Source organism: Lepisosteus platostomus, chromosome 12, assembly GCF_059453375.1.
Source record: "Lepisosteus platostomus isolate fLepPlt1 chromosome 12, fLepPlt1.hap1, whole genome shotgun sequence".
Taxonomy (NCBI): domain Eukaryota; kingdom Metazoa; phylum Chordata; class Actinopteri; order Semionotiformes; family Lepisosteidae; genus Lepisosteus; species Lepisosteus platostomus.
In genome coordinates, this window is record NC_142622.1 from 16,189,614 (window position 1) to 16,213,432 (window position 23,819).

General features: G+C 39.9%; 1 protein-coding gene and 1 long non-coding RNA gene across 4 annotated transcripts in view; both read left to right on the forward strand.

Annotated features, from left to right (window-relative positions):
• Nucleotides 1-23,819, forward strand: part of ctdp1 (CTD (carboxy-terminal domain, RNA polymerase II, polypeptide A) phosphatase, subunit 1) — a 130,654-nt gene that overhangs the window by 98,034 nt on the left and 8,801 nt on the right. For 2 of the 3 annotated variants that reach the window (XM_088601146.1, XM_088601145.1), the window contains exon 13: nucleotides 5,575-5,718. The exons of the other annotated variant lie outside the window; for it this stretch is intronic. In XM_088601146.1, the coding sequence (XP_088457272.1) occupies nucleotides 5,575-5,718 (144 nt within the window). The remainder of the gene's footprint in view (nucleotides 1-5,574; nucleotides 5,719-23,819) is intronic. 3 annotated transcript variants of the gene reach the window in all.
• On the forward strand, nucleotides 9,102-19,501 carry LOC148651171 (uncharacterized). Its single transcript, XR_015925683.1, has 2 exons — nucleotides 9,102-15,776; nucleotides 16,061-19,501. It is a non-coding gene; the product is annotated as an uncharacterized LOC148651171 (long non-coding RNA).

Consider the following 23,819-nt stretch of genomic DNA (forward strand, 5'->3'; position numbering starts at 1 on the left):
AGTGAGAAGATGGGTGGATGGAAGTTGTTGTTGCCATTATTATTGTTTGCTGTATTATTAGTTGCTAAACAGATGGCCTCATGAGCATGTTATATCGAAATGCAGCATGTTGGAGTAAATAGCTCCCTGGGTTAGTGCAGCCAGTGCTACACCTGTGGGTGATCCAGGAAAGAACTGTTCAAAGGGCCACACGCTCTCTTCTTCCCTTCTGCTGTTTTTTTTCCATGCATCTGCATTGGGAATTCAGTTCAGTCCTCCAGTAAACTAGAGAAAGATCAGAGAGGACCCAACCTTTGATTTCTTTATGGTTTAATGACTTGGATGTAGTTATTTAGCGAAGACGTTGCTTTCCCAAACAAGTAGAAAACCTGCAGCATTATACAAACAGACATGAAAAGCCTAAAGGGTGAATCAAGGTTGGAACTGAGCAGTGTAGGAGCTGGTATGTGTTTAGTGGGTAGCTATGGAGATTTTCCAAGAAATGACAGAGAGCAGAGAGGTATGGATTATTGCAGAGTATTCCAGTTACAAAATCCTCTGGTGTGATACAGAGAATGGCAGAATGAGCATTTAGTGTTCGATCTAGGAAAAAGAAGACCAGCAGAGATTAGTCAGATATCCATTTCAAATATTCTTCTTTGCTTTGCAAGAAAAACGCCTCATTTTTTCTTTCACAAGCCGACGATGCAGAGATAAGCGTTATCGCCCTGAGGCTCATTTCTAGCCTTAAAGTGTTTGATCACAGCACTGTCTTATAGAAGATCATTATGATGAGGTTCAGATCATTGGGCTGTAATCTACCCAGAGTACTGAATCCAGTTAAACTCTCTGGGAGGGTTAGAACCAAAAATAAATTAAATAAAAAAGACATGGTTTCATGTCTGCTGTTGCTGCAGATTTTGAAAATGTGAAAATTCTTCAGTTTCTCCCTTGCAGCTTAAGGTCATGCATTTGTCCAAATCTTTTCCATCTTTTCCTTTTGTGTTATCACTATAATAACTAGTCATCAAACAGACTTGGCAGCATACAGAGGCTGAAACGTGTCTTCCCAGAGACATAACGGATTTATACAAATGCGAGATTATAACCCATTAAGCATTTCCAATATGTTTGTGAATGCCAAGAAGCCAGCTGACACCCCCAAAACTAACCAAAAACTAGTTGTGTGAAACAGACTTTGCTGTGTGGGGCTGTGGAAACAGTGACAGTGTGGGGGTTTACTCCTTTTTAATTGCTGCAAAAGTAAATTCCACAAAATAAATTTCCAGTGGCAAAGTCCAAGTGTATTTGCCTCTAGTTTTTGCACTCTGTGCAAAACAGGAAACGTATTATAACAATGTCAGATGCACAGTACATGGGGCAGAAGTTATAAACATCTCTATCAATAAAATGTTTCCAAAACAAAGAAGTAACCCTCAGACATGCCAAACTAAGTTTATACGCATGTTAGAAATGCCCCCTTCCCAGCATTCTCTGTTTCACTTACAGTACATCTCCACCTGCCCTCTTGTCTCCCCGACAACCGTGCTCCTTGTTCTCTTATTTCCACTTGGGGGGGGGGGGTTCTCATTTTCATGTCTGTCAGCTATGTGGAATCAAGCCAAATCTGTACTTTAAACTGCTCTCCAGCATTAACATTAGTCTGGAGCTACTGAAATGGTTTTAAAGACAATACAATAGTTGTAATGTACAGTAGTATAGTATAGTTTTGTATAGAATTAAAGATTTGAGCTGGTGGCCGTTCAGAGTCTGGGTGCAGCAATTGTTAAATAAAACGTTGGCCTTATTCTTTTACACAGAAAACATTTGTAGGAGTTGTCATGGGGCTTCTTCTGTGCTGTAATTCATCTTTGAAAGACATAAGGTTTAATGTCTTGGCCACAGCATCCCCAGTAGAACAGCTAAATAGGTTTCAGAAAGGCTTGGATTGACTGTAATCAGGCTTGTTGGATCATTTATTAATGCACCTCATAATTGGCTTCTTATGCCCAAGAGTAAAAATCCAGTAGAAAAAAAAATTAGAAATACTGAGGGGAAGTGTTTAATTGGATGTTCTTGTGAATTAAATCATTATTTGGCACACTGAGCAAAGATAATTTAGTCATCGTAAATGAAGGCCTTATGAAGGGATGAAGGGATGGAGAATTTGTATTATCTATAATGTGCTGAGAGACAGAGCCTTTTGATGACAGTACATTGGAAGTCCGTGAGTATATTTTGAATGCTACTGGTTGAAACAGCTATAGAAAATGGTATCGTGAGGACTATCAAACAAACCAATTAAGAGCAGACTTTTTAACTTGGGACATCGTAAGAATTAACAGGGCACTGTCCCTTAAAATGAAAGATGAATTGCAGCCTACTTAGCTTTGCATCCCAAACATTAAGATTCAGTAAACCTCTGCATGAAATTAAACTAATAAATTAAAAGGTTTCATGTCTCCTATTCCATAGACAGTCAAAATGAACATATTAATCATTCTACATCTACTCTGTTTCTAGACTGGGGTGATGTAACCTTACAGTTCAGTTGGTTCGCATTAAAAGTGGACATAAAAGACTATGAATGATGATCTGCCATGTTATGTACTGTAGCTTCTAAGAAGGTTTTATACTGGATATAAAAGCCTAATTCAATGTGTGAGTTGTAAAAAATATATATAATTTTAATTGTTTTGTTCTTGGTGTGACGACCTCAGAAAACACCAATGAATGAACAGGAAAGATCCTGAGCGAGTGTAATTTAGGAATAATGGATGAAGATTGTTTTTGGATGAATGAAAAAGTAAACAAATACTAATGCGACGTTAATGATTATCTTAGGCTAGTATGTTGCATTGTTGGATTACAGACCATTCTTGTGTTGTGCCCAATTACATTTTTTTATCCATTTTCTCGTCCTAGTTTGAATTGCTGGCACATATCTTGGCTTTTATTCATTTATCACTTTCTTTATAGAAACACCAGTCAGTGTACTGTAAGTCTGCATGCAGCAGGGGTGATGTGACCCTATATCGTGTTCAGAGTGTTAAAGAACGTCTCAAATCCAAGCTTCTCACACTCCTAGAAGGTGAAGCAAACTTTTTAGAACATAAGAATGTTTCTTAAGCAAGAGGAGGCTATGTAGCCCATGTAGCGGGTTCAGTAGTTTGATCCAGGGCACTAATACTACTGTCATAGCTACTATCTACTAAAGAGGTTGGAGATCCAAAATGGCCTCCTCTCATTTGTAACTTATATATTGGAGATATTGGGAACTTTAAGAAAACTGGATTGTTCAAGCACTGAATGGGATTTAGCCAGGACACTGAGGTTAACACCTGTTCTCTTATACACAGTTCCATGAGTTCCTTAATGGCCAAGTAGTCAGGACTGTGGTTTAATGTCTCATTTGCAATATGGTACCAGTATGGTATGGAACACTGGTTTGGAAATTCTGGTCCAGAGAGAAGAGTACCACCTCTTGGTCTTTGTTACATCCCAGTACTGACCAGGCCTAGCCTTGCTGAAGATCTGCAGAAAATCACTCAGAAAAATTATTCTCAAGTGAAACTTTGAGAACAGGTTTGTAAATGTGTAAAAATTGACTGGTTTTAATGGTTGGACGTGATTTCCTGTGTGTAGCACACAACCAAGTCTCTAAAAAGTAATATAGTTACATACTCTCAGATTTAATTATGGAACTGCTTTGCCATAAAATATGTTAAGACAGTAGTTTGATGAGCAGAAATTGAAAACTGGAAAGGTGACACAATTCCTCTTATAAATGAAAATAAAACTGTCAAAGTTTCTCAACTTGTCACACAGTTGAGAAGGACAATGCTAATTGAGAAGGACATCTGTGTTTGTGTCCACTTTTAATGTGTATTTATGTGACCGGGTGCTGCTGCACTCAATCAAACAATTCATGAGAGGAACATTGTCAAAAAAATCACAAGTTGTTTTCACAAGTATTTGGTTAAATCCCTGGCTCATATGATCACTGGCTCATTTGAATGTCAGAATCTGAAGTAGGGATGTTTTGTATTTCTTAAACATGCTTATCTTAATGACACAGCATGAAAACGAAAACAAAAACAAACGAGCCTGTTTATCACATGTGCAGGTGGATAATGAGCATCTGTAAGTCAAATTCTCTAGCTTGGCATCCCTGTCATTCTAATCAAGCTTGTTTGCATTTGAATTTGGGATTTACAGTATACCCTCACATTTTGTATTTAAGTTCACAATTGCTATTCACACAGTAGTCATTGAGCCATACATAGTATCTGATCTTTCCACCTTTTCACAGCTGATAATTGTCTTGTTAATTGGTCTTTTTTTGACTTGATCAAAGAGCACACTTTTCTGCCGTGACTTTTGTGACACAGAGAAAGCTGTCTTCTGATATTGCTTTCATCCAGTCTGCTATTATAACTCAGAGTTCCTTCAGCCATGCATTCATCCCCTGTATTATCAAAGAAAAATGCAATTGGATGCCCCATTTTTTTAGATCTACTCTTCATCTCTTTCAGTTGATTCCAAACTGGGAGAAGCAGAAAAATATATATTAATTTTTCTTAGAAAATATTGGAGAAATGTGAGGTTGTCTGCAGTTTCATGTCCTGAAGCCAAAGGTTCCAGTTTCTAATTTCAACAGCAGACACCTAGCAAGTAAGTCCTTACTGCGAGCTGCTCTGTTTCATTTCGGTAAGGTAAGGTCAGATAAACTGAGCACAGTTCGGCTTCAAAAGATTGGCCACAGAAGATATCAGGTCGACCTGAAAGTGTAGATTATGGCTCATTAAACAGTCTTGATGACAAGAGTCTTCGAAACTCATTATTTTGTTTCTAAGGCTCAACCTCATAGCCGCTGTTAGTGAGAGAATGAGGAAAAAAAACTACACGTACCAGGTCAAGAGGTCTTATTGTTCTTCTAGTTCCAGAATTCTGAAATTTTACAAGATTACACGGATGTTAACCAGTACTGAATATGTGTTAACCTTATATTCCATGAACTCAGTACCAATGAAACTGTTACATTTTTTATTTTTAAAACCAGTTTGTTGAATGAGTTTTATAAAACTCTGAAGACACTGAATTGAATATAAAGGGTGCATAAAAATGACAACGCTGGACAACGCCAATGTCAAACCCTTTTCCATAGACAACAAACTGGAGGGCTTGGCGTGTTCTTTATAAACATTATATGTTGTTTTCATGATCCAGTTTCTGGAATATGCCAGCTAACTAACTTAATCATTGTTTATAAGTTGACTATCAGTGTATTTTTGGAGTAAGAGAATCCTATTACAGATGTGTGTCTGAAGAGTGGAAACTCTTTTCAGGCATTACCGCTTAAACTTCTGGAATGTGGCTTGTCAGAAAATTTCTCCGGTGCTCATTTTCTTTCTACGGGGAAAAAAAAAACTTCCCCACAGCATTGTGCAGGACTGGATTGTGTCTGTGATTGTTCTCCCTTTAAACGGTACTTTAATCTAAATTAATCTCAGTTACGGCAACTGACTGCAGCAGGCAGATGAGCTGTCTTATCGAAATTCGAAATTTTCTGTGTTTTCTTTATTGGGACTTGAGGAATCAAATACAGCGCAGCATCTCCGCCAGCCCTCCCAACACAACAGCGATGCCCCTGCGGACAGACTCTGGAGGTGGAGCCGCTCCAGACTGGACCGGAAGGATGGAGTTCTGCAGCTCCACGATCCACCCCCCTGGCCGCAGGTATCTGGGCAATAGAGAGGGCACGGTGCAAGTCGTAAGCAGCTGTTACTCTCCCAAAGTGCTCTCTGGGACTTGAAATCACCTCTCTCCTTTCCCCTGCTTGTTCTTGTAAAACAACAAGGATCTGGCAGAGACCTTTTCTTACGAACATTTGCACGTTCTTAGTGTTAGCTCTCAGACTGCTTTTTGGTTTTGATTCTCAATATGAAAGTCTAATGTGGAAGCTGTTCTATAGGAGGGTCTCACTGACCGTTCCGTTTCAGAGGATGTATTTTTCATGACCGGGCCGTCTGCAAGTCCCATGATCGGCTCAGGCCGCAGCACTCGTCTACAGACCACCCTTGCTGCAAACTTTGGGGACCCGGGCAATTTCAGCTGCAAAAGCTACAAATGGCAAATCAAGCTTTTGGCCCCAGACCTTTCCAATCTGGCGTTTAATGTCCAATAAAAGTAAGTTAAGTCTAAGATCAAGCCTTGGAGCTCATTAGCCTGGTGTATTACAAGTTTCCGTAGTATGAAGCAGACTGAGAGTACACGACTCCCTTATAGGTGAGGCAGTGTCTTCACAGGCTTAAACCCAGTAATTCTGGGATCTATTTTACAAGTAGGATGACTGGAGCAATTGGGCTTAAAGCACTCTGCTTCAGGACACGACAGCAGTGTCTGCAGTAAGGACTTGAATTCCCAAACCTCTGGTTAGGAATCCTTAGAGTCTTGACCTGTGCTCTCCACTGATCCTTCAGATTTATGGGTGTGTTAGTAACGGTGATTGAGTGTTACTTTCCGATTGGCCAAAGTGCATGCAAGCTTCTTGAAGAAATTAGAATTTTGACTGTACTTCCTGTGGAAATAAATAAATCTCATAAAAAAGGTACTTTCCAGGTTTATTTCAAGAGGTCAAGTGACTAGTTATATGAAAAAAATCATATTTTATCTGGTCCGTGCTGATATTTTACTTTTTCCATGAACCTTGACCCTTCTCATCGCCAGTGTGAATCAGCATCTTTAGACTCTGCACATTTATTCTGGGCCTCTTCTCAAAAGGTGCATATATTTGTGTTTTTCAATGACAGATGGAAAAATACACAGTGAACTAGTGAAATCGAATGGGTAGTGTTAGTAGGAAAGAAGATGAATTATTCTGTAAAAATGTTGGTGTTCTGCTTTTCCCAATGTAAGTATACTTTTTTGTTTGAGGTTTTAGTTTAAAAATTGGTCATGCAGAAGGGAGGCATATCCTTTTTTAAAACAGTTGAAAAGTCAACGTAGCAGCAATATTTTCAACTCGCAACACCCTATGCAGACTGAATTTTATAATTGTGACACTGTTCAGAAAAAAAATACAGATTTCCTTATAAAAGAAGCACACAAGAAATATTGGTAAGTTCAGGAATTCCAGTTAAAAATATTGTTCTCCTTCCCAGCCTTGTACTTATGACAAAAACTCTGCTTGTGGTCGTTTGAACAGTTTTGTGAATTGCAGTCAGCTTTTAGTCCAGTGTTTGTTGTACAGAGTAAATTTGTTGATGTACCTGTATGCCATCTTGAGATTTTCATGGTTGTTGAAAAGAAGGTATTACAGCAGGATTCTGTGGTTTAAAATAACTAGACTTGTAAACGGTATTTGACATTAATGTGCAGATAAAGACAGTTTGTGTGTGTGAAGAGAATAGCTCCTAAGACGTTCCTTTTACAGGGTGCATTGCTGCAGAGTTTTCAGTGTGAAATGTAAATTCTTTAATCACATTACATATTGGCCGTCTCTTGCATCAAATCCTCCATGAGATAAAAGAGTAAGACCGACACCATATCCCTCCTTGTAGCTCTGAATTGATATTAAAAATACAGTATTATGGAGATTGGCCATTGTCATCTTTCCATGTTTTTTGGACTCCTGTCACATGTTAGTCATAGGGTTCTGGTTCAATACGTCTGACAAAAGAAAAAGCCATATAAGCCTGTTACCAAAGAAAACCCAAAGAACTTCTCTGGTGTAGACTTTTTAAAGATCTTGGAGCAGGGTCAATTAACACCAAAATATATGCCCAAGAAACAAAAGAGGTCTTTACTATGTCCATTCAATCCTTCAAAAAGAAAAAGACTCTACATTTTAGAGAGAGCGATGTATCTCTCCTGATAGATGTGTTTTCTTCCCCAAAGTAAAATAAATTCTGCTGTAAAGCCTTCAGTAGGATATTGTTCCCAGGAGTCTCTCAGCTGGCACTGTGAGAACATTGCTCTAGGGCAATGAATGTGAAGGGAATCCTTTTTTCATAAGCAATCTCCAGTCATATGTTATCAGTCATTTATTTATATCAAGGGAGTTGAATGTATCCCAATGTGTAATCTTTTAAAAATGTAAAGTTAGAATCCTGAAAAATGACTGTAGATATGAAAGGCTGTGTAACCCATTGGGATCCTTTGTAATAGTACATCTGCCTCTTTGTGTTGTGTTTCAGATGTCAGATTAAGTAATCTTCCCATTTTTAACGCTGCTCATCACAAGGTTATGGAATGGAACTTTCTAATGTAGGCATTCTCCTTTGTTGCAGAAGAGAAGTTGCAGAAAGGGAGTAAGATCTTTTGATAAAACTAGCCAACATCCATAGTAAGATGAGGAAAAGATCTAGGGTTGCATTGGTTTCCTAATTTCCAGTATGACTGTTCATCTCATTTAAGAAAAGGTATTCAGAGTTCTTCATCTTTCCGTATAAGAATTCATTGTAGAAGCCTTCCCTGACCCAGAATAAGAACAGGGCTAGTTTGAGGTGTTAAGAATAACAAATGAATCTCTTCTGTCAATGCGAGAGTCCTACATCATGAAATATGAACTAAATTCCTTTTGAATCCTGTAGATCACGGTTTCTAGGGGTGAAAATGCTCCATTCATAGGTGCCAATTAGTGGGAGTACCCTTGATGTAAATAGCCTTTTCATTTTGCTTGTGAAGCCAGCAACCCTACTATAGCAGACCAACACGCCCTTGGGAATGAATAGAGGCTCCGGATTCTCGGGATACTCTGTCAGCCAGAGTATTTATTGAGTAGAGCTCTTCTCCCTTTCTCGCTCTGCAGCCCCAGCTTTGTCCGTCTCCTCAGACTTGAGATCTTTGTATCTCAGAATCTGAATCATAACCAACGTGTCAAATTTTAGTACCCCCTCCAAAGAAAGATCATATTGATTAACCTGGAGTTTCCAGCCCTGCTCTTGGAAATCCTGAATCACCTTTGTCTAAGATTTGGAACACAGCGAGTTACTGATCAATTATGCGAGTAATTTGCTTAATTAAGGGAACTCCTCATATGTCCTTGAGGCCTGAGAGGTCTTCGTTTTTTTTTGTGCAAATTATCTCTAAATTACTTTTTTCATTGAAAAAAACATTTGAAACTGACAATTTAAAGGTGACCTTTATAAATCCTGCTGGGCTGGTGCTGTCCAGGACTAGGGTTCGAGACCCCCCCCCCCCCATGAGCCATCTATTCAGGCCCCGAAACGCGGTGAAGCGGTACCAAATTCTGTGAGAGCTTAGTTCCTGATTTATCTTAGAAATTCATCACCAGCAGCATTGTGTAAATTCGTTTTCAGAACGAAGGTTTGCTGCGGATGTGCATGAGGGCAGAGGCACAGCAGTAACTCGTCCCCTAGAAACGCGGGGCACATCGTAACGCATCGTTTCGGTGGGGGCTCAGGCTCGGTGGGCTCCTGAGCTCAGAGGAGAACTAAAAACACTCGGCGGGCGCTGTGACGCAGATGAACAGTGACCCGGGAAGCCCCAGCAGTACTCCCAGTCCAGCAGCGAGCGCAGCGCTGGAGATCACTATGCGGAGGGAGGGGGATAGGAAGCAGAAGCTTAAATAGGCAAGGCCTTTATTTCCACCCCCCTGGGCCATTTTGTACACGTCGGGCATCTCCGGAGCCCCCTCTGGGCCTCCGTTTGTGCATCTGCAATGATTCCTTCGCGCACAAGTCTGCAGACCTGCAGTCCATATGTAGTAAGGCTTAATGAGTCTCCCCAAATCTTGCTGCTTTTGTCCCGGATCCATTATGTTTCTATTATACTGTACATGGATTCGTACTGTAGAGTCTTGCCTTTAACACCTTTTGAGTCATGGATCCAATGTTGTTATACCCGAGCACAAATTCCACACCAATTAATTGCTGATAAGTGATCTTCAGAGGAGTTTGTCTTCACGCCTGTTTAGCTGCAGGCTGTACGTTCTGTCTGGTAACCCTGAAAACAATTTTGTTCTACACAATCCTGGATTGGTCTATGTCATCCTATTATGTAGGCAGTAGTACTATCTTAACACAGGCTTTACACAGGACAAAGAAATGTAAAACTGTTTACCAATAGCTGAAATCGTGTCTTTGGACGCTGATGTAAACAGCACAGACATTTGAAATTGCTGTGTAGGAAATGTGGCATGTGGCATTTACTCATATATCTGTAACAAAGACGCGAGATAAAAACCATACTGAGCCCCACACTCATTATGGTTAACACACCTTCTCTGTGTTTTCTGCTGCGAGAATCTGGTCATTCATTTACTGACATTCTTTCCTAGTTTGCTCTTTGTCACTGACGTGTCCCTGTGAAATTTGTTGTTCACATTTGCATGTCCTGTTAAAGTTAAAGATCCTGTAATCCTAGGGTTTAAAAAGTCATCGTAATAACATTCAACAGGGCTCGATTTACAGTAGACATGATCTGTGTGTCAAGATGAAAGGTGCACTAGGTTAGGCTTTAAAGGAAAAAATCCAGCCTTTAATTTTATTTGTGATTATCTGCGTCAAACGTCGAGAAATAAGTCGAACTGAAGGAAATGCTGTCTTCCCTTGATGCGGAAGTGGCTATGGACTGGTGTCCATCTGCTTTAGAGAATCCAGAGCGAAGCAGGCAGGAAGATGGAAGTCTTTACAGTCTCTTAACCTCACAACAAGGAGAAGGCTCTCATTCTCAGTGCTGTCTGTGCTGGCGGGAGCTAGTCCGGTCTCTGGGGGATGTGTGGGGCAGTACCTCAGTCTTGAAGAAAATGAATCCCCCCAGGGCTGCCTGAGTGTGAATGAGATTTTCTTTTTCCCTTCTGGGAAAACTGTATGACAGCAGCTATGGATGGACCTGGAGGTCACAATGTGTCCTGGGTGACCAGCTCGCGCTTCTGTTCTCCTGTCTGTGTGGAAACGTTGTGTGCTTCCGCCTTCCTTTTAAGACTTTTAAAGGAGGCCTGCACTCTGGGATGTTGCTGTTTAGGTTTGAAGAATTATGATCTTGCCAGTGAAGTATGTATGTGATGGAAATAGGATTAGAGAGCACTTCAGTGAATTCCATAACCTGTCACTTGGAAATTCCGAGCCCACATCCCAAGTGCCTGTTGCCATTGAAGGCCCTGTTTCTGAAAGGCATTTTCACGCTGTGCAGGTGATTCATAGCTACTCAAAATGTTTTTCATTTACTAAGAAACTTGCTCGGTTTCATGTATATTTAATCTGGCTGTCTATCTGTCATGTACTTGATATTAAAACATGGGTTACATTCACACAGTTTTGGGTTTGGAGCGATTCAAATTAAAGGATGATCTGCTTCATTTCTCTTAATAACCATCTGTTGAGCCTGTCTCACCTATTATTTTCATTAATCATTTGTGGGGGGAAAAAAAAACTCTTATCTCATTTGAACTATAACAGCAAAGCCTTTCCAGAGCAGGATGAAATTGAGAAAAGTACATTTCTACTGCTCTTGTAGCCAAGAAATTCAGTAATGTGTGGTTTCTGTAAGGAATTACTGATATTTTTGAATACTCTCACTCTTGTTTATTTCACTTGCCTTCAGTAGAGACAATAATTTGTATGCACTTGCAGCCATTATATAAGAAATTCCATATCGCATCTACAAAATCAAATCTAAAAGCTGCAGTCAGTGTATACACATACATGCCACATCTTTTGATGTGAGCTGACAGAATCTAGTCTCAGACTGTTCTTGTAGAACAAACAGAAAGCAACCAAAACACCATTAAATATTTAACAAAAAAAAACCCTGGCAGAAACGGTCTCCATAGACATTCCCAAACTAGCACAGAGCCGCTCACTAAAACATGGTCAGAGTGATAAGGCAGCAAGTAACCATTAAGCAAGACTGACTGGATTTTAAAAAATAGCATTTCTTCATAAGCCTTTAGAAATATTTATTCTTGTCTGAATATTTCAGCTTCATACTGTAAGTGACTTGTTTTATCGTTGTCACAATGCCCACTGTCTTATAGGAAATATAGTTAATTGCAGTCTTTTTAATGAGGAGTTGGTACAGCTTATCCCTAAAGAAACCATTGGTTTTCAACAGTTGTGGTTCCCAAACAAATATTTATTTTGACCAGTTCAGTTAGAGCTTGGGGAAGGATCATCTACTCAGTGCCGCTCTGTTGACAGTTTGTTCTCATGTATGGAGAGTTAGATGTAGGAGAGAGACAATTGCATTTTGGAGAATTTTGGCCCTCTGCACAAGATTTCGCAAGCCCCGAGACAGGGGCGTAAAGCGAAGTTGATAACAAACTGCCAGTTTGTGTAATTTATTTGACACTTAGTGCTAAGTGGCTCTGGAGGCGGTGAGCCGACATCCTGCCAGAGGGTCACAGAAAACAAATCTCACCGTGGGGAAAAACCTGGACGAGATCCACCTGCCAGCACGAGATGAGTGAAGCCACTTTCATGCTGCAGGGCCCATCCATCAAAACAAGCTGCAGAACCAATGCTTTTGTACGTCTGCCTAGCTCACTTGTCACATCTTGTGTTCCTCACAGAAAATACAGTGCTACCCAAATTTAGTGCTTGTTCATTTATTACCCAATTATTTAACCACCTGATTCTAAGTACTTGGTTAATTATATTCTACTTACGTGCGAAACGGACAAGGATTTCACTTATCATTTAACATACACTAATTCTTGTTCTTTTAGTCTTACTTCATACCATTACCTCTCAGAAAACATTGAATTGATAGGTATACTGTAAGCTCTTGTGGTGATTTAAGAAAAGACCAGTTTTGATTAATCAAGGTATTATGGTAAATATTTTTGTTCTCTGCACTATAAATGGAAGACCTATACACTACATATTATCTGCATGCTAAAGGGGTGGTACTTTTAAGTATGTAAAGGGTTTTAAACTATGTTTCATGCTTATGAAAGGACTAGGGTTTTTTTTAGCAACTCTTCCCTTGGTTTGCAACCTGAACTCCCGATGATGCTAAGCTCTAATGCTTCACCATTAATGCTTGAATACTGTGTTCTTTTATTCCAAATTTTAATTCCCCCTGTCATTTTGCTCCATTATCATCGGCATATGAAGAGTGGAAGGTCGATGTTTAATGACCACCTAGAAGAGCGAAAGTCAGCTCTCTCATGAAATTATTGACTGTATGTATCGGTTGCTCTGTCACCGTCATGTTGTTTCTATGAGTGCCTCTCATCGTCTCTCATGTTTCTGAACACATTTAATGTCAAATCCTTTCTTCCAGTGCAGTACTCGCGTCAGCTGACAGCGCGCGTTTTATCTGTTGTTTCTACTGTATGGCTCTATCGTACTAAACAAATATTTTGTTAAAAACCTGAATGCTGATACTGAAGACTTACAGACAGTAAATGGCCATAAAAGAGAAAAAAATAAAATAATGTTGATTTGCTTAAGCATGCAGACCTGTAAATTCAATTTTTGGTGGCAGAACATAATCTTTCCGAACATTATAATGGGTGTGAGTATTAGATGCAGTCACCTGTTTGCTATCCATCCATCTTCTAACTTCTGACTTATTCCGAACATGGTTGCCTATCCGGGCAAGCAACAGGTGCAAGGCAGGGTACACCATGGAGGGACACCAGTCTGTCATTGGGCAGACAAAGACACAAACACATACACCTTCACACCAGGCCCAGTTTTCCCAGAAGCCAATTAAACTACCTTTTTGTCTTTGGATTGTGAGAGGAAACTGGAGCACCTGAAAGAAAGCCACACGAACACAACAGAAAAAATACAAACTTCATGCTGATACCACCCCAGGTCCGGAACTGAACCCACTACCCCAATATTGCAAGGCTGCAGCGCTAACTACTGAGCCACCTTGCCACTCAAATATGAAAATTATTTCAGTTTCAGAGCTGTTTCTGAATTGAATTGAATCTGCATGGCTGTCGATCTGTGTACAGTGACTGAAACACCTATTCTCTCTGAAGTGGAATACAGAACATTGCAGTATTTGAATTTCAGCATTGCTAATGCTGCAGTCCAGGAACCCAATCCTGAAAAAACAGACATTTCCAGATGTTTTTTAGGGTTGCAAAAGCACAAACCTAGACGTCTAATAATTCTAGAAATTACTGCTTTTGAGTTTGGGTATTGAAAGTAGTTTGGAGCCATTTTTGGACCTGCAAGTCAGACTTTTCTGATGTGTGAGGGTTCAAACAGAGAGCGAAAGAGCTCTGCTGTGTCAACATTGTCAGATATTGATTTCTCCTTGCTGTGCAGTGATTCCTACACATTGTCAAACAGCATTTAACAAGAGCCAGGAGAGAAGAGCCCACAACATTTTTTCACATTCCTGTCTTCTTTAAATCTGTTATTCCCTTTCATTTTCCTCTGCACTCTCTTTTGCTGGTGTGAGGGTGATGCAGTTTCTAATCATATTGCTGTGTTAAACACATACAGTATTCCTGAGTAAGAAAAGACAGGAGAGACAACAAATCATTTCAGGTGGTTTATCTGATTGGCGTGGCGGTGTCGGGGTGCCAGTGTTGTGGGTCAGGGAGAAGTTCATTGTGTTTTCCAGCTGGCAATAATTTATCATATAACACAGAAAGCTCAGTGGTATAACTGTTCAAGAACAAATAAATAAATAAAACTGATTTGCTTAAAGCAAGCTGTTATGTGAGAAATTAGTCATGTCATGATTTAGTGCACTGCATGCTCATTTATTTTTGTGAGTGTTTAACATTTTACAGGATTTTTTTTATGCTGTATTATTTATCTTTTCTGCATGTGCGTTTTCTCTGAATCTTGAAGTCATTGACGTACTGTGAAGGCATGCTAAGATCTAAGAAATGGACAAACCTGAGTTCATCCTAAACTCTTCATGCTGTCATCACATTTAAAAAAAAGTGTTTTCTGTGGAGGGTAACCCTAGTTCACACCACTGATGTGTTGATAATTGATTTTTCGGTACGATTAAGGACTGAATCACATACTTCTTCAGTATAGAATTGCTCTTATGGTTATTAAAATATGCTGGATTCTCTTAGGCATTAAAGGTTGCAGTGGAAAATGCTTGGCGGTAATTGTGTGTTGGTCTTTTTTTTTTCTTTGCAAAAGGTCTGATCTGTCCATGTTTGGTCATTCTACTTCAGAAAGTGCTATCTCAGATCTAGATGTCTACATAACAAGCCCCAGTGCATTTAAATGAATAATTTAGATGTCATAATAATGATGACATTATACAGTTTGGGGATATTTAATTTAAAATTCCCAGCTTCTGGTAGGGCTTGGAGTAGCAACATGACCTTGTCTGCCTGGCTCAGTAGGGCGCTACCTGGTGTCCCCCTCTCTTCCAGGTGTGGCAGCTGCTACAGAATGAGGCCCAGAAAGGTCTGTAGTGAAAGCAATCAGCCTCTGTAAAAGCTGAGACGGGTGGCATGTCTTGAAGGTTTTTAGTGACTCAGCATTTAGCGTGGATATATGCTTGACAGCAGAACTGGACAGCTGCGGTTTTGCAGGATATGTTTTGGCTGTCTCCCTGGTGTTTATGTTTCACACCTAGGCTGCTGCAAAAATGTGTCTTTTATTTTTAAACAAAAGATGACATTATGGGAACATAATTCAGGTTCCTGTTTTCCTTTGTATATTGGCACCAGATTCAAAGTCCAACAATATCAACCACCCAGTAATGAGAGGAAATGTAACCTTATCTGTAATCTTAATGCAGCATGTTTTTGTCTGTTTTATGCTTTCAAACATAGGACCTTACTTTGTGAGAAGAGACCCTCAGAGATGTAAAGGTGGTCAACGTTTTATTCAGTTTACCAAAAACCGTGCCTAAAACACCTAAGTTCAAAAGTTACCCAAATGACTCCTAATTAGGCGGAGACATATTAAAATATTTCAAATGCATCTGCAGTGTATCTGCTTTAAAACTCAAGTAATGATTTCTTTTGTAACCTGCTGCTGAAGTGGCATAGAAAATAAGCATGTTTTGTGCATTTGACAGGTTAGGATTAAAAATACGACTGAGGTTGGGTTAAATTGATCATTTTCTTTGTAATGAAACCCAAAATACAGGATATTTTAGCATGAAGAGCGAGTCCTTTCAAACGTTTGATTTTTGACCATTTTGAACAGGGGCGCACAACAAGACCGCAAAATTGGGACCAATATTTTTTTCTTGATAAAACAACAAAGAAACGCCTTTCCTGCTCTTCAAATACATCCTAAAACACAATGAATGTGTCGCAAAATGTCTCGGTGGTTTTGAAACCGAAACCGAAACCCTAACCCTAACCCTAGCTCGGGCTCTTCTAGAACATACAGGTATTCCAAAAACCGTTCCCAAAACTCTCGCGTTCAAAAGTCGCCCAAATGACTCCAAATTGGGCAGAGACATACCATATAAAGCAGCGATTTTCCTTTTTAAGAGAGCCTTTAATGCGGTGTAACTAGGCGACGCCTCTTTAAAATGTAGCCGCCTCGTGAGATACCGACTGCTCAGAACTGAAGCAGTGCTTCACAAATGAAGAGATCATTGCTAAAGAAAACCATTTTAATTTCGATGTGCGTACCTGCAGTTTTTCACTACTGCAAAGCCCTGCAGATTTGAGAGTTGTGAGGCAGGCGTACTCAGAACCAGTCCAACTACACAAGATGAATATTCTGCTCCGTATAACTAATGCTGTAATGGCAGCGGGTTCAGATTTTCAGTTTCAGGACTGAAAGGCCTTTTGCAATGGAAAGCTGTTTACTAGAGAGTCAGTTTTGCACTTACCCCTCACATTACCTTAGTAAGAAGCAGGAGAGAAGGTTTGATTTAAATGTTTTTTTCCTTCTATTTTCTGAAGTAAAATTGACTTCAGAAGTATAAAATGTGTACGTGAATGTGCATTGCAGATCAGCCAGCAGTAACCCTAAGACCATGGAGGTCTGTTCAGAGGGTTTTTGGATACTTTTACGGGAGAAATTGAAGGGACCTGTTTGGTCTTGACTGTCACATTAGCGCAAGTTACTGTAGATATCCGTCAGTTCTTTGTGTGCCACAGCAGAGAGTGGTTTGTACTGAATGCGTTTTCGAGTCTAGTTAGTAACCAGGAGGAGTGTCTCGATGTGAGGGTATCAGGTTCTGTTAAAATATAAAGTGGTTGTGCTGTGAGACTCATTTGCCTAGCTCTGGTAATAAATAAACATTGCAGAATGCTTCTGTTGAACATCAAATAGAGCTTTGAAAAAAATTGATTGTGCAAATCCGGTGGCTAGCATCACACCATGACCCTGCAGTTAGCCTGAAAATCTGCTCTGCACATAAGTCTTTTGTGTTCTGACTGTTAAGATATTCCTGCTCTCCATCAAGCATGAGAAAGAGAGAGAAAAACATGATCTGAACAACACACAGTCAGTGATTTGCAGGGCTGAATGTCATTCTGGATAAGAAAACAAACTACTGTTTAATGGTGACAGTTTGAATTAGTTTTGTTTTGTATGTCTTTGCAATCCGATTTCCTTCTTCTGATCCTGAAACCTCAATTATGCAGTGAGGCCCTGAATATTGTGTGCAATCAAATATAAACATGCACTGTGAGCCTGATGAAAATACTGACTGTTGTTCATTAAATCCTTTGGAAGAAAGATTTAAAGCTACAAGGGTGTATCATAGCTTGCTTTCTCTTTTCATTGAAGTTTGAAACAACAGTGTTTGATCTGTTTCTTTCAGAAATGTAAAAACCTAAAGAGCTTCACTGACTCCTAAGGTGGTCCTAGGTTTATTAACTGTATAGCAGATGAGGAAAAAAATCAATGCATTACTGAACCACTGACTGAATTTCAACTACCACAGCTCTTTAAAGTTCTGAGTGCATCAGCTGTCAAGATGATCTGCTATGGATCGATACTATTAAATGTAAGTTAGTGCCTTCACTTTGGTGTCTTATAAGCGAATAAACAAAACAGCTGCTAAATAGCCCATGAAGTCTCTGAAAATGTTTATAGAGAGCGGGTCTTCTTTCAGCCACTAGAAATTCCTCTCCTTATTTTCAGAACACGTTGTTTAGCTTTGTTTAGTTTGTCTGCGTATGGTTAAATGCTGCTGTTAGAAAGAGAGAAACATTTTGCAGTGGAGAGCTTTCCAAAGTCAATTGTAACCAAAAATCCATTTGGGTGGACATAAAGGACCCCCATCCACATGAAGAACGGGCGGCAGGGTGACCTTACTGCACTGCTGCGTGACAGCAGCTTCCACAGCACGATGCTCAAGGGAAAAGAACTATGGGTACAAAAAAGAGCCTCATTGACTTGTACTCGTTCCCTTTATCTTTATTCAGCAGGACCTTTTTAGTGCTGTAGCAGTTCGCCAGCCAACGGCAGCAATACCTGAAACCTTTTTAACATCTCTCGCCGTTTCTCATCATTTCTCTCTTTATCTTTGGCATTTTTGCCTGTGGCTCACTGCAGTACTGCCTGTGTTAAACACAGTAGGAAACCTTTGTAAGGAGACTTAAGAGACTACCTATAATATAAGTTTTTATCTTGGATTAAATCAGATTTGATTTATTTCTTTCCGTGAGAGGTATGGTATGGTTCAGTTGTATCTGTCAGTCACGTCAGTCACTCATCCCCTCGCTGAGCGAAATGAAGATGCGAAATGAAATGCCGGAACGTGGCTCACACAAACAAACGTGCTGAAGTTGGAGATCTGACTCTGACACAGCAGAAAGTCTGCTTGAGTTCATGGCCCTCCTGCTTTCAGACAAAAGTAGCCTCTTATTTAGTGCCCAAGTATAGCATGCTGTGAGCACCTACAGCTCCCTGCGCCTAGCTGTCTCCAGCACCGCTTGCCGACTGTATTAGGATCCCATGGCTCATTAGCACCGCTGCTTTTTCAAAGTGAGTTTTTATGGAGATATTTTGCTGCTTTCTGGAGCGCGGGCGGCGGCACATTATTAAATCCAACAAGTGTGTCTTTCAGCTTGCCGACTCCTACGTCCAAAGCCATCATGTGGTAACAAATTGAGCGTTTATCAGCACTGAAATCAAAACAATCACAACCTTTTGAACCCGTTTCTGTAATCATCCTACAAGGTACAGTGTGCTGTGCAGTGATTAGAACACGTGCCTCATAGACCGGATAATGGCCAGAGCATGCCACTCAGTTCTCATTTCTGTCAAGAGCGCCGGCACTGTAATTTCAGGACTTACTGGAATTAAGCATTATATAGCGATGTGTCGAAGAGTAATGAGTTATCTTGTGACGTCATTCTATTCTAGATCTATTAGATTCTAATCTAGAACTATTCTAGATCTTATCAATTAAAGTTATAGTGATGGGGAGTGGCAGTCTTATCCGAATGGCCTTCTCACTTTTCATCATCTTCAGTTTTGAGGTAGAATCTAGTTGCTAATGCTGTTTGATTGACTCATAGTTCTCATTGAACTGTAGCCAACAGCTCCATTATAATATATTTGTCCCAACTGTCCCGCACGCTTGGATGTGCTGCTCTTCAGTGATTCCTAGCACAATTCCTAGACTCCATAAAAAACAATATTTTCTGAATTGTTCATTAACAGACACTCATTTCTGTGGACTGGGGTGTAAAGCTGTTAAGTGAGGGCAGGCAAAATCATCTATGAGTTAGCCTCCTTTAAAGAGTAAGCTGCTTTAAAAACCATGAGTTTCACACCTGGAATTTTCATACAGGCAGGTGTTGGAATTGAGATGAATTTCCACATTCAGCATTAATCTTTTTTCATTACTGGTCGTCTGTTTGGTGATTTTGTTTTCTTTGAAGACACCTTTCAGAAGTAATTAAAAGAAAAAACGCAGTCAAAAATTAGTTTTGAAATTTAATAGTTACAGTCTATCTATAAATTTGAGTTTTTATTTTGGATTAAACCAGACTAATATTTCTGTGAAAGGTATGGTTCAGTTTTATCTGTCAAATTGGCCACTCATCCCCTTGCTGAGCTGTATGAAGATGTGTAAAAAATACTCTTGATCTTTATTACTCTTGGTTCTTCACCACCTTTTCTAGAACCAATAATGTAAATAGGGAGATGATTGCATTTTAGAAGTAAAGGGGAAAGTGGACATACAATTAGGATACTAAAATCCATGCTTTGACCTTTGCATTGAAAAACATTGCTCTATAAAGCACAGTTTACTCCTCACTGCCCTGGGCTTGTTAAATTAAACTCATTAGTTGCCCCAGCTAGCTAACAACCGTTTACTTTTAAACAGCTGTCGGACACAATTTTTTGCTTTTGAAGTACAGCAGACCGCACATCTTAATCGTCTTTTGCTCATCTTAACTTCAGATTTAAAAATAAAAAACATCATTTTCATACGTGCAGCACAAACAGAGTTATTGCATTTGTGTCATAGTCAATTTTAGCTGTCGTAGTCCATGTAATCACACAGCGTTCAAATCATCAGAATTGCAAACAGGGGAAATGACACATGGATGTTTACGTTAGGAGCTGTATTCAAGCCAAATACTTGGGCACAAAGGCAAAAAAAAAAGAGTCTTTTGTACCATTTCCGTCAGATGATGAATTCTGTGTCCTCAGGGCTCTCCTGCACTGAATTTAATTACACACACTGTGTTCTGCGTATAGCCTGAACAAAGGTGTTCACCCAGGTGGACACGTTTGACTTCCTTTGCTCTCTGTGGTGGCTGTTCTGTTCTCGGCTTCCTGTCCAAAAACCTAGGTTTCCTAAAGATTTGTAATGTCAGCTGGAAAGTGCGGGAGTATTCTGTACGATGCCCTGGTATTAAATGTCTTTTAAATGCAATGAAAATGCTGACAAATGTAGCACAGCAGTTACTGTACCATACATACTATACTGTAGATATTTGATTAAGCTATAACATTTGCTGTTATCCAACTGGATTAAGTTGCCACAAATGTTCCTTCAAAAATATTTAGAATGTTAATATCTGGATAAAACCAAGGAGATTCCCATTTTCACAAAATTGGAGACCCCGCCATCCCAAGGTCTCCATCAGGGAAACGTGTGACAGATTTTCACAAAGTTGTCAAGGTCTCCACTTCCCAGTGACAACCAGTGCTTTGTGATTTTTCCTGCCACTTTAGCTACAGATATTAACTGTTGGCTGTATTTTCAGACATGGTTGGTTATATAGTCAACATGTAGGGCGTTGCCTATACGATGCCAGGGCGTTTCTCGAAAAGAGCAGGGGTGTAACCCTGGCGTCCTGGCCAAATTTCCCATTGGGCTTTACCAGATGGCCTCCTAATAATCCCCATCTCTGAACTGGCTTCATTACTCTGTTCTCCTCCCCACTGATAGCTGATGTGTGGTGAGTGTTCTGGCGCACTATGGCTGCCGTCGCATCATCCAGGTTTGATGCTGCACATTGGTGGTGGTGGAGGGGAGTCCCCATTACCTGTAAAGCGCTTTGAGTGGAGTGTCCAGAAAAGCGCTATATAAGTGTAAGCAATTCATAATATTATTATTATTATGTACAGATTGTCCTGCTGTACTAGACGCAAGACTACCTAAGAATATTTATAAACTAGAAGCGTTCTGCAAGGAAGAGTGGGGAAAAATCAAGCAAGGAATAGAAAGACTGTTAGCTGGCTACAAGAAACGTTTGGAGGCAGTGATTTCTGCCAACGGGGGTGTTACTCAAACTTTTGCACATGCCACATTTACTGTTTCATTTTTTCAATCTGTTAAACTCAGCAAATAAATAGTAACTGTGCATTAAAATTTGCAGAAATATGTCAAGTTTAAGTTTGTTCGCTGCAAAGGTTGTGTTAACTTCTTTTCACTTAGAAAATCAAAAAACATGTAATGTGGCCAGGGGTGCCCAAACTTTTGCATACAACTTTATATTTAATCAGAAGTTTGTGTCAAGGGGAAACTGTGCAATATGAACGGGGACTTATTGTTGGGCAAAAAATACAAATTTGAAGACAGTCAATTATTACATCTGAAATGGAGTTCAAGTGACTTCCATCCATCATGTGCGGTGCACCCATGAGACGTAAAGTATATAAAACTGCTGGGAATCTGGTTCTTTATAGTGTTTCTGTAACAACGTTATTACAGTATGGCTTCTGAACTGAAAAGCTTATCTTCATAACGATTCCAGCACAGATTGAATCTGTGTGGCCTGTATGCTCATCCACAAAGAAATCTGGGCACTGAAGGGTTTTCAACCAGTTGTTTCACTTGAGTACATTTCACTTACATGAAACCTGCTGCCAGCTCTCCTGAAGGAATTTCTGAGAGTTTTTCGCCTGGAGATTTGAAAGGGTAAAATATCAATTTGTAGCGTAGACTGCAGACAGTCTCTTCAAATTTCTAATAACGCTAATTATGACATTTTTGGTTGTTTGGCTTCCAGTGCTGAAGGATAAGTCAGTGGGATTTATTAACTAATTACCCAGAATTTCTAAACTGTGCTTATTGATCCTTAACTTTTAATCCTCCCTCTTTGCTATTACAGTTCTCTTTGGAGTCCTTACTGATACCAAACTTGATAATACAAACAGTGGGTTGGCGTTTGTAACAACATGTACATATAACAGCGTACAGCTACTGCAAGCATATTCTTATTAAGGAACAAGTAATAGGTTTATTCCATCCTGAAAAGAGAAGAAAGAAAACAACGTTTTGGCCGTGAAGCCTTCTTCAGGTGTGAGCAGAAGGCTCCACGGCCGAAACGTTGTGTTTTCTTTCTTCTCTTTTCAGGATGGAATAAACCTATTACTTGTTCCTTTGCAACCTACTCATGCTGACGCAGCTACCCACCTGATCTACTTTATTCTTATTTATGTGCTTAGCAGAGGATATACTAACACTGGAATACAGCAGAACTGAGTCCAGGACCATTGTGGTATTGTTGCCTTGTGAGGGGGAACAGACTGCAGCAGTCCTATCTGGAAGGTTGAGGATGAACTTCAGTTGTTTGCTTGAGAAAGGGCTGTCTTCTACTCCTTTACCTCCATTGCTCCAGTTCACCAAGCAAGAATTGTTGGGGGTACTCCAGTTGGCTGGTGTCCATGTAGGAGCTGAAAACTTCAAACCACTTCAGACCTCAGGATACACATTCTTTATACACTATGTGGGTCATATGTTGCTGGCTTTCCTTTCACTGTATGTGGAGGTTAATGTCCGTGGAAGATTCAGCAGTGAATGAAAAGACAAGGAGAGTGAATGGGGTCCTCCCATAAAAATTGAAATGCAAATGTGTGTGTCGCAAATATCCACAGAGGATCTATTGGGTGGTGGAGATCTGCCATGTCCAGGAGCGAGTAGCATAATCCTCCAGATCTCCTGTTTCTGTAACATTTCTAACCCTCTCCTGTGTGCCCATGGTAGTGTAGTTCCGTTGGCTTTAAAACATTCCAGACAATGGTGGCTAAGATCAGGTAGTGCCTGAAACATGCCTTCTTATTCTTCCTTCTTTTTGAAAAACCATTAATAATGTGTTCACCAGATCTCCTAGAGCCTGCCATTCTGCTTAAGCCTCCTGTATGTCAGGACTCCTACCTCTGTGGCCACCTTAATTTTCACAGAGGCCTTGAGTGAATTATTGATTGCATTAGGCTTCATGTATGATAAATCAGTTTGTGTCTCCTCTAGATGTTTAAAGCATAACTTACGCTGTCACAGGGTCCGCAGAACAGCGGCGCTCAATTTATCTTGTAGTCCGTAATAATAATCAATAAATCATAAAAACGATGGATTGAGAGGTACAGACATTGAATCGCATAACTGCTTTCCCCCTGAAAATAGTCATAATGCTAACTCTTCACATTTCCATCCAGGATATAAATTACTTGGAGAGGTGAACATTCTTCAAAACTCTGAATTTAAAAAAAATATCC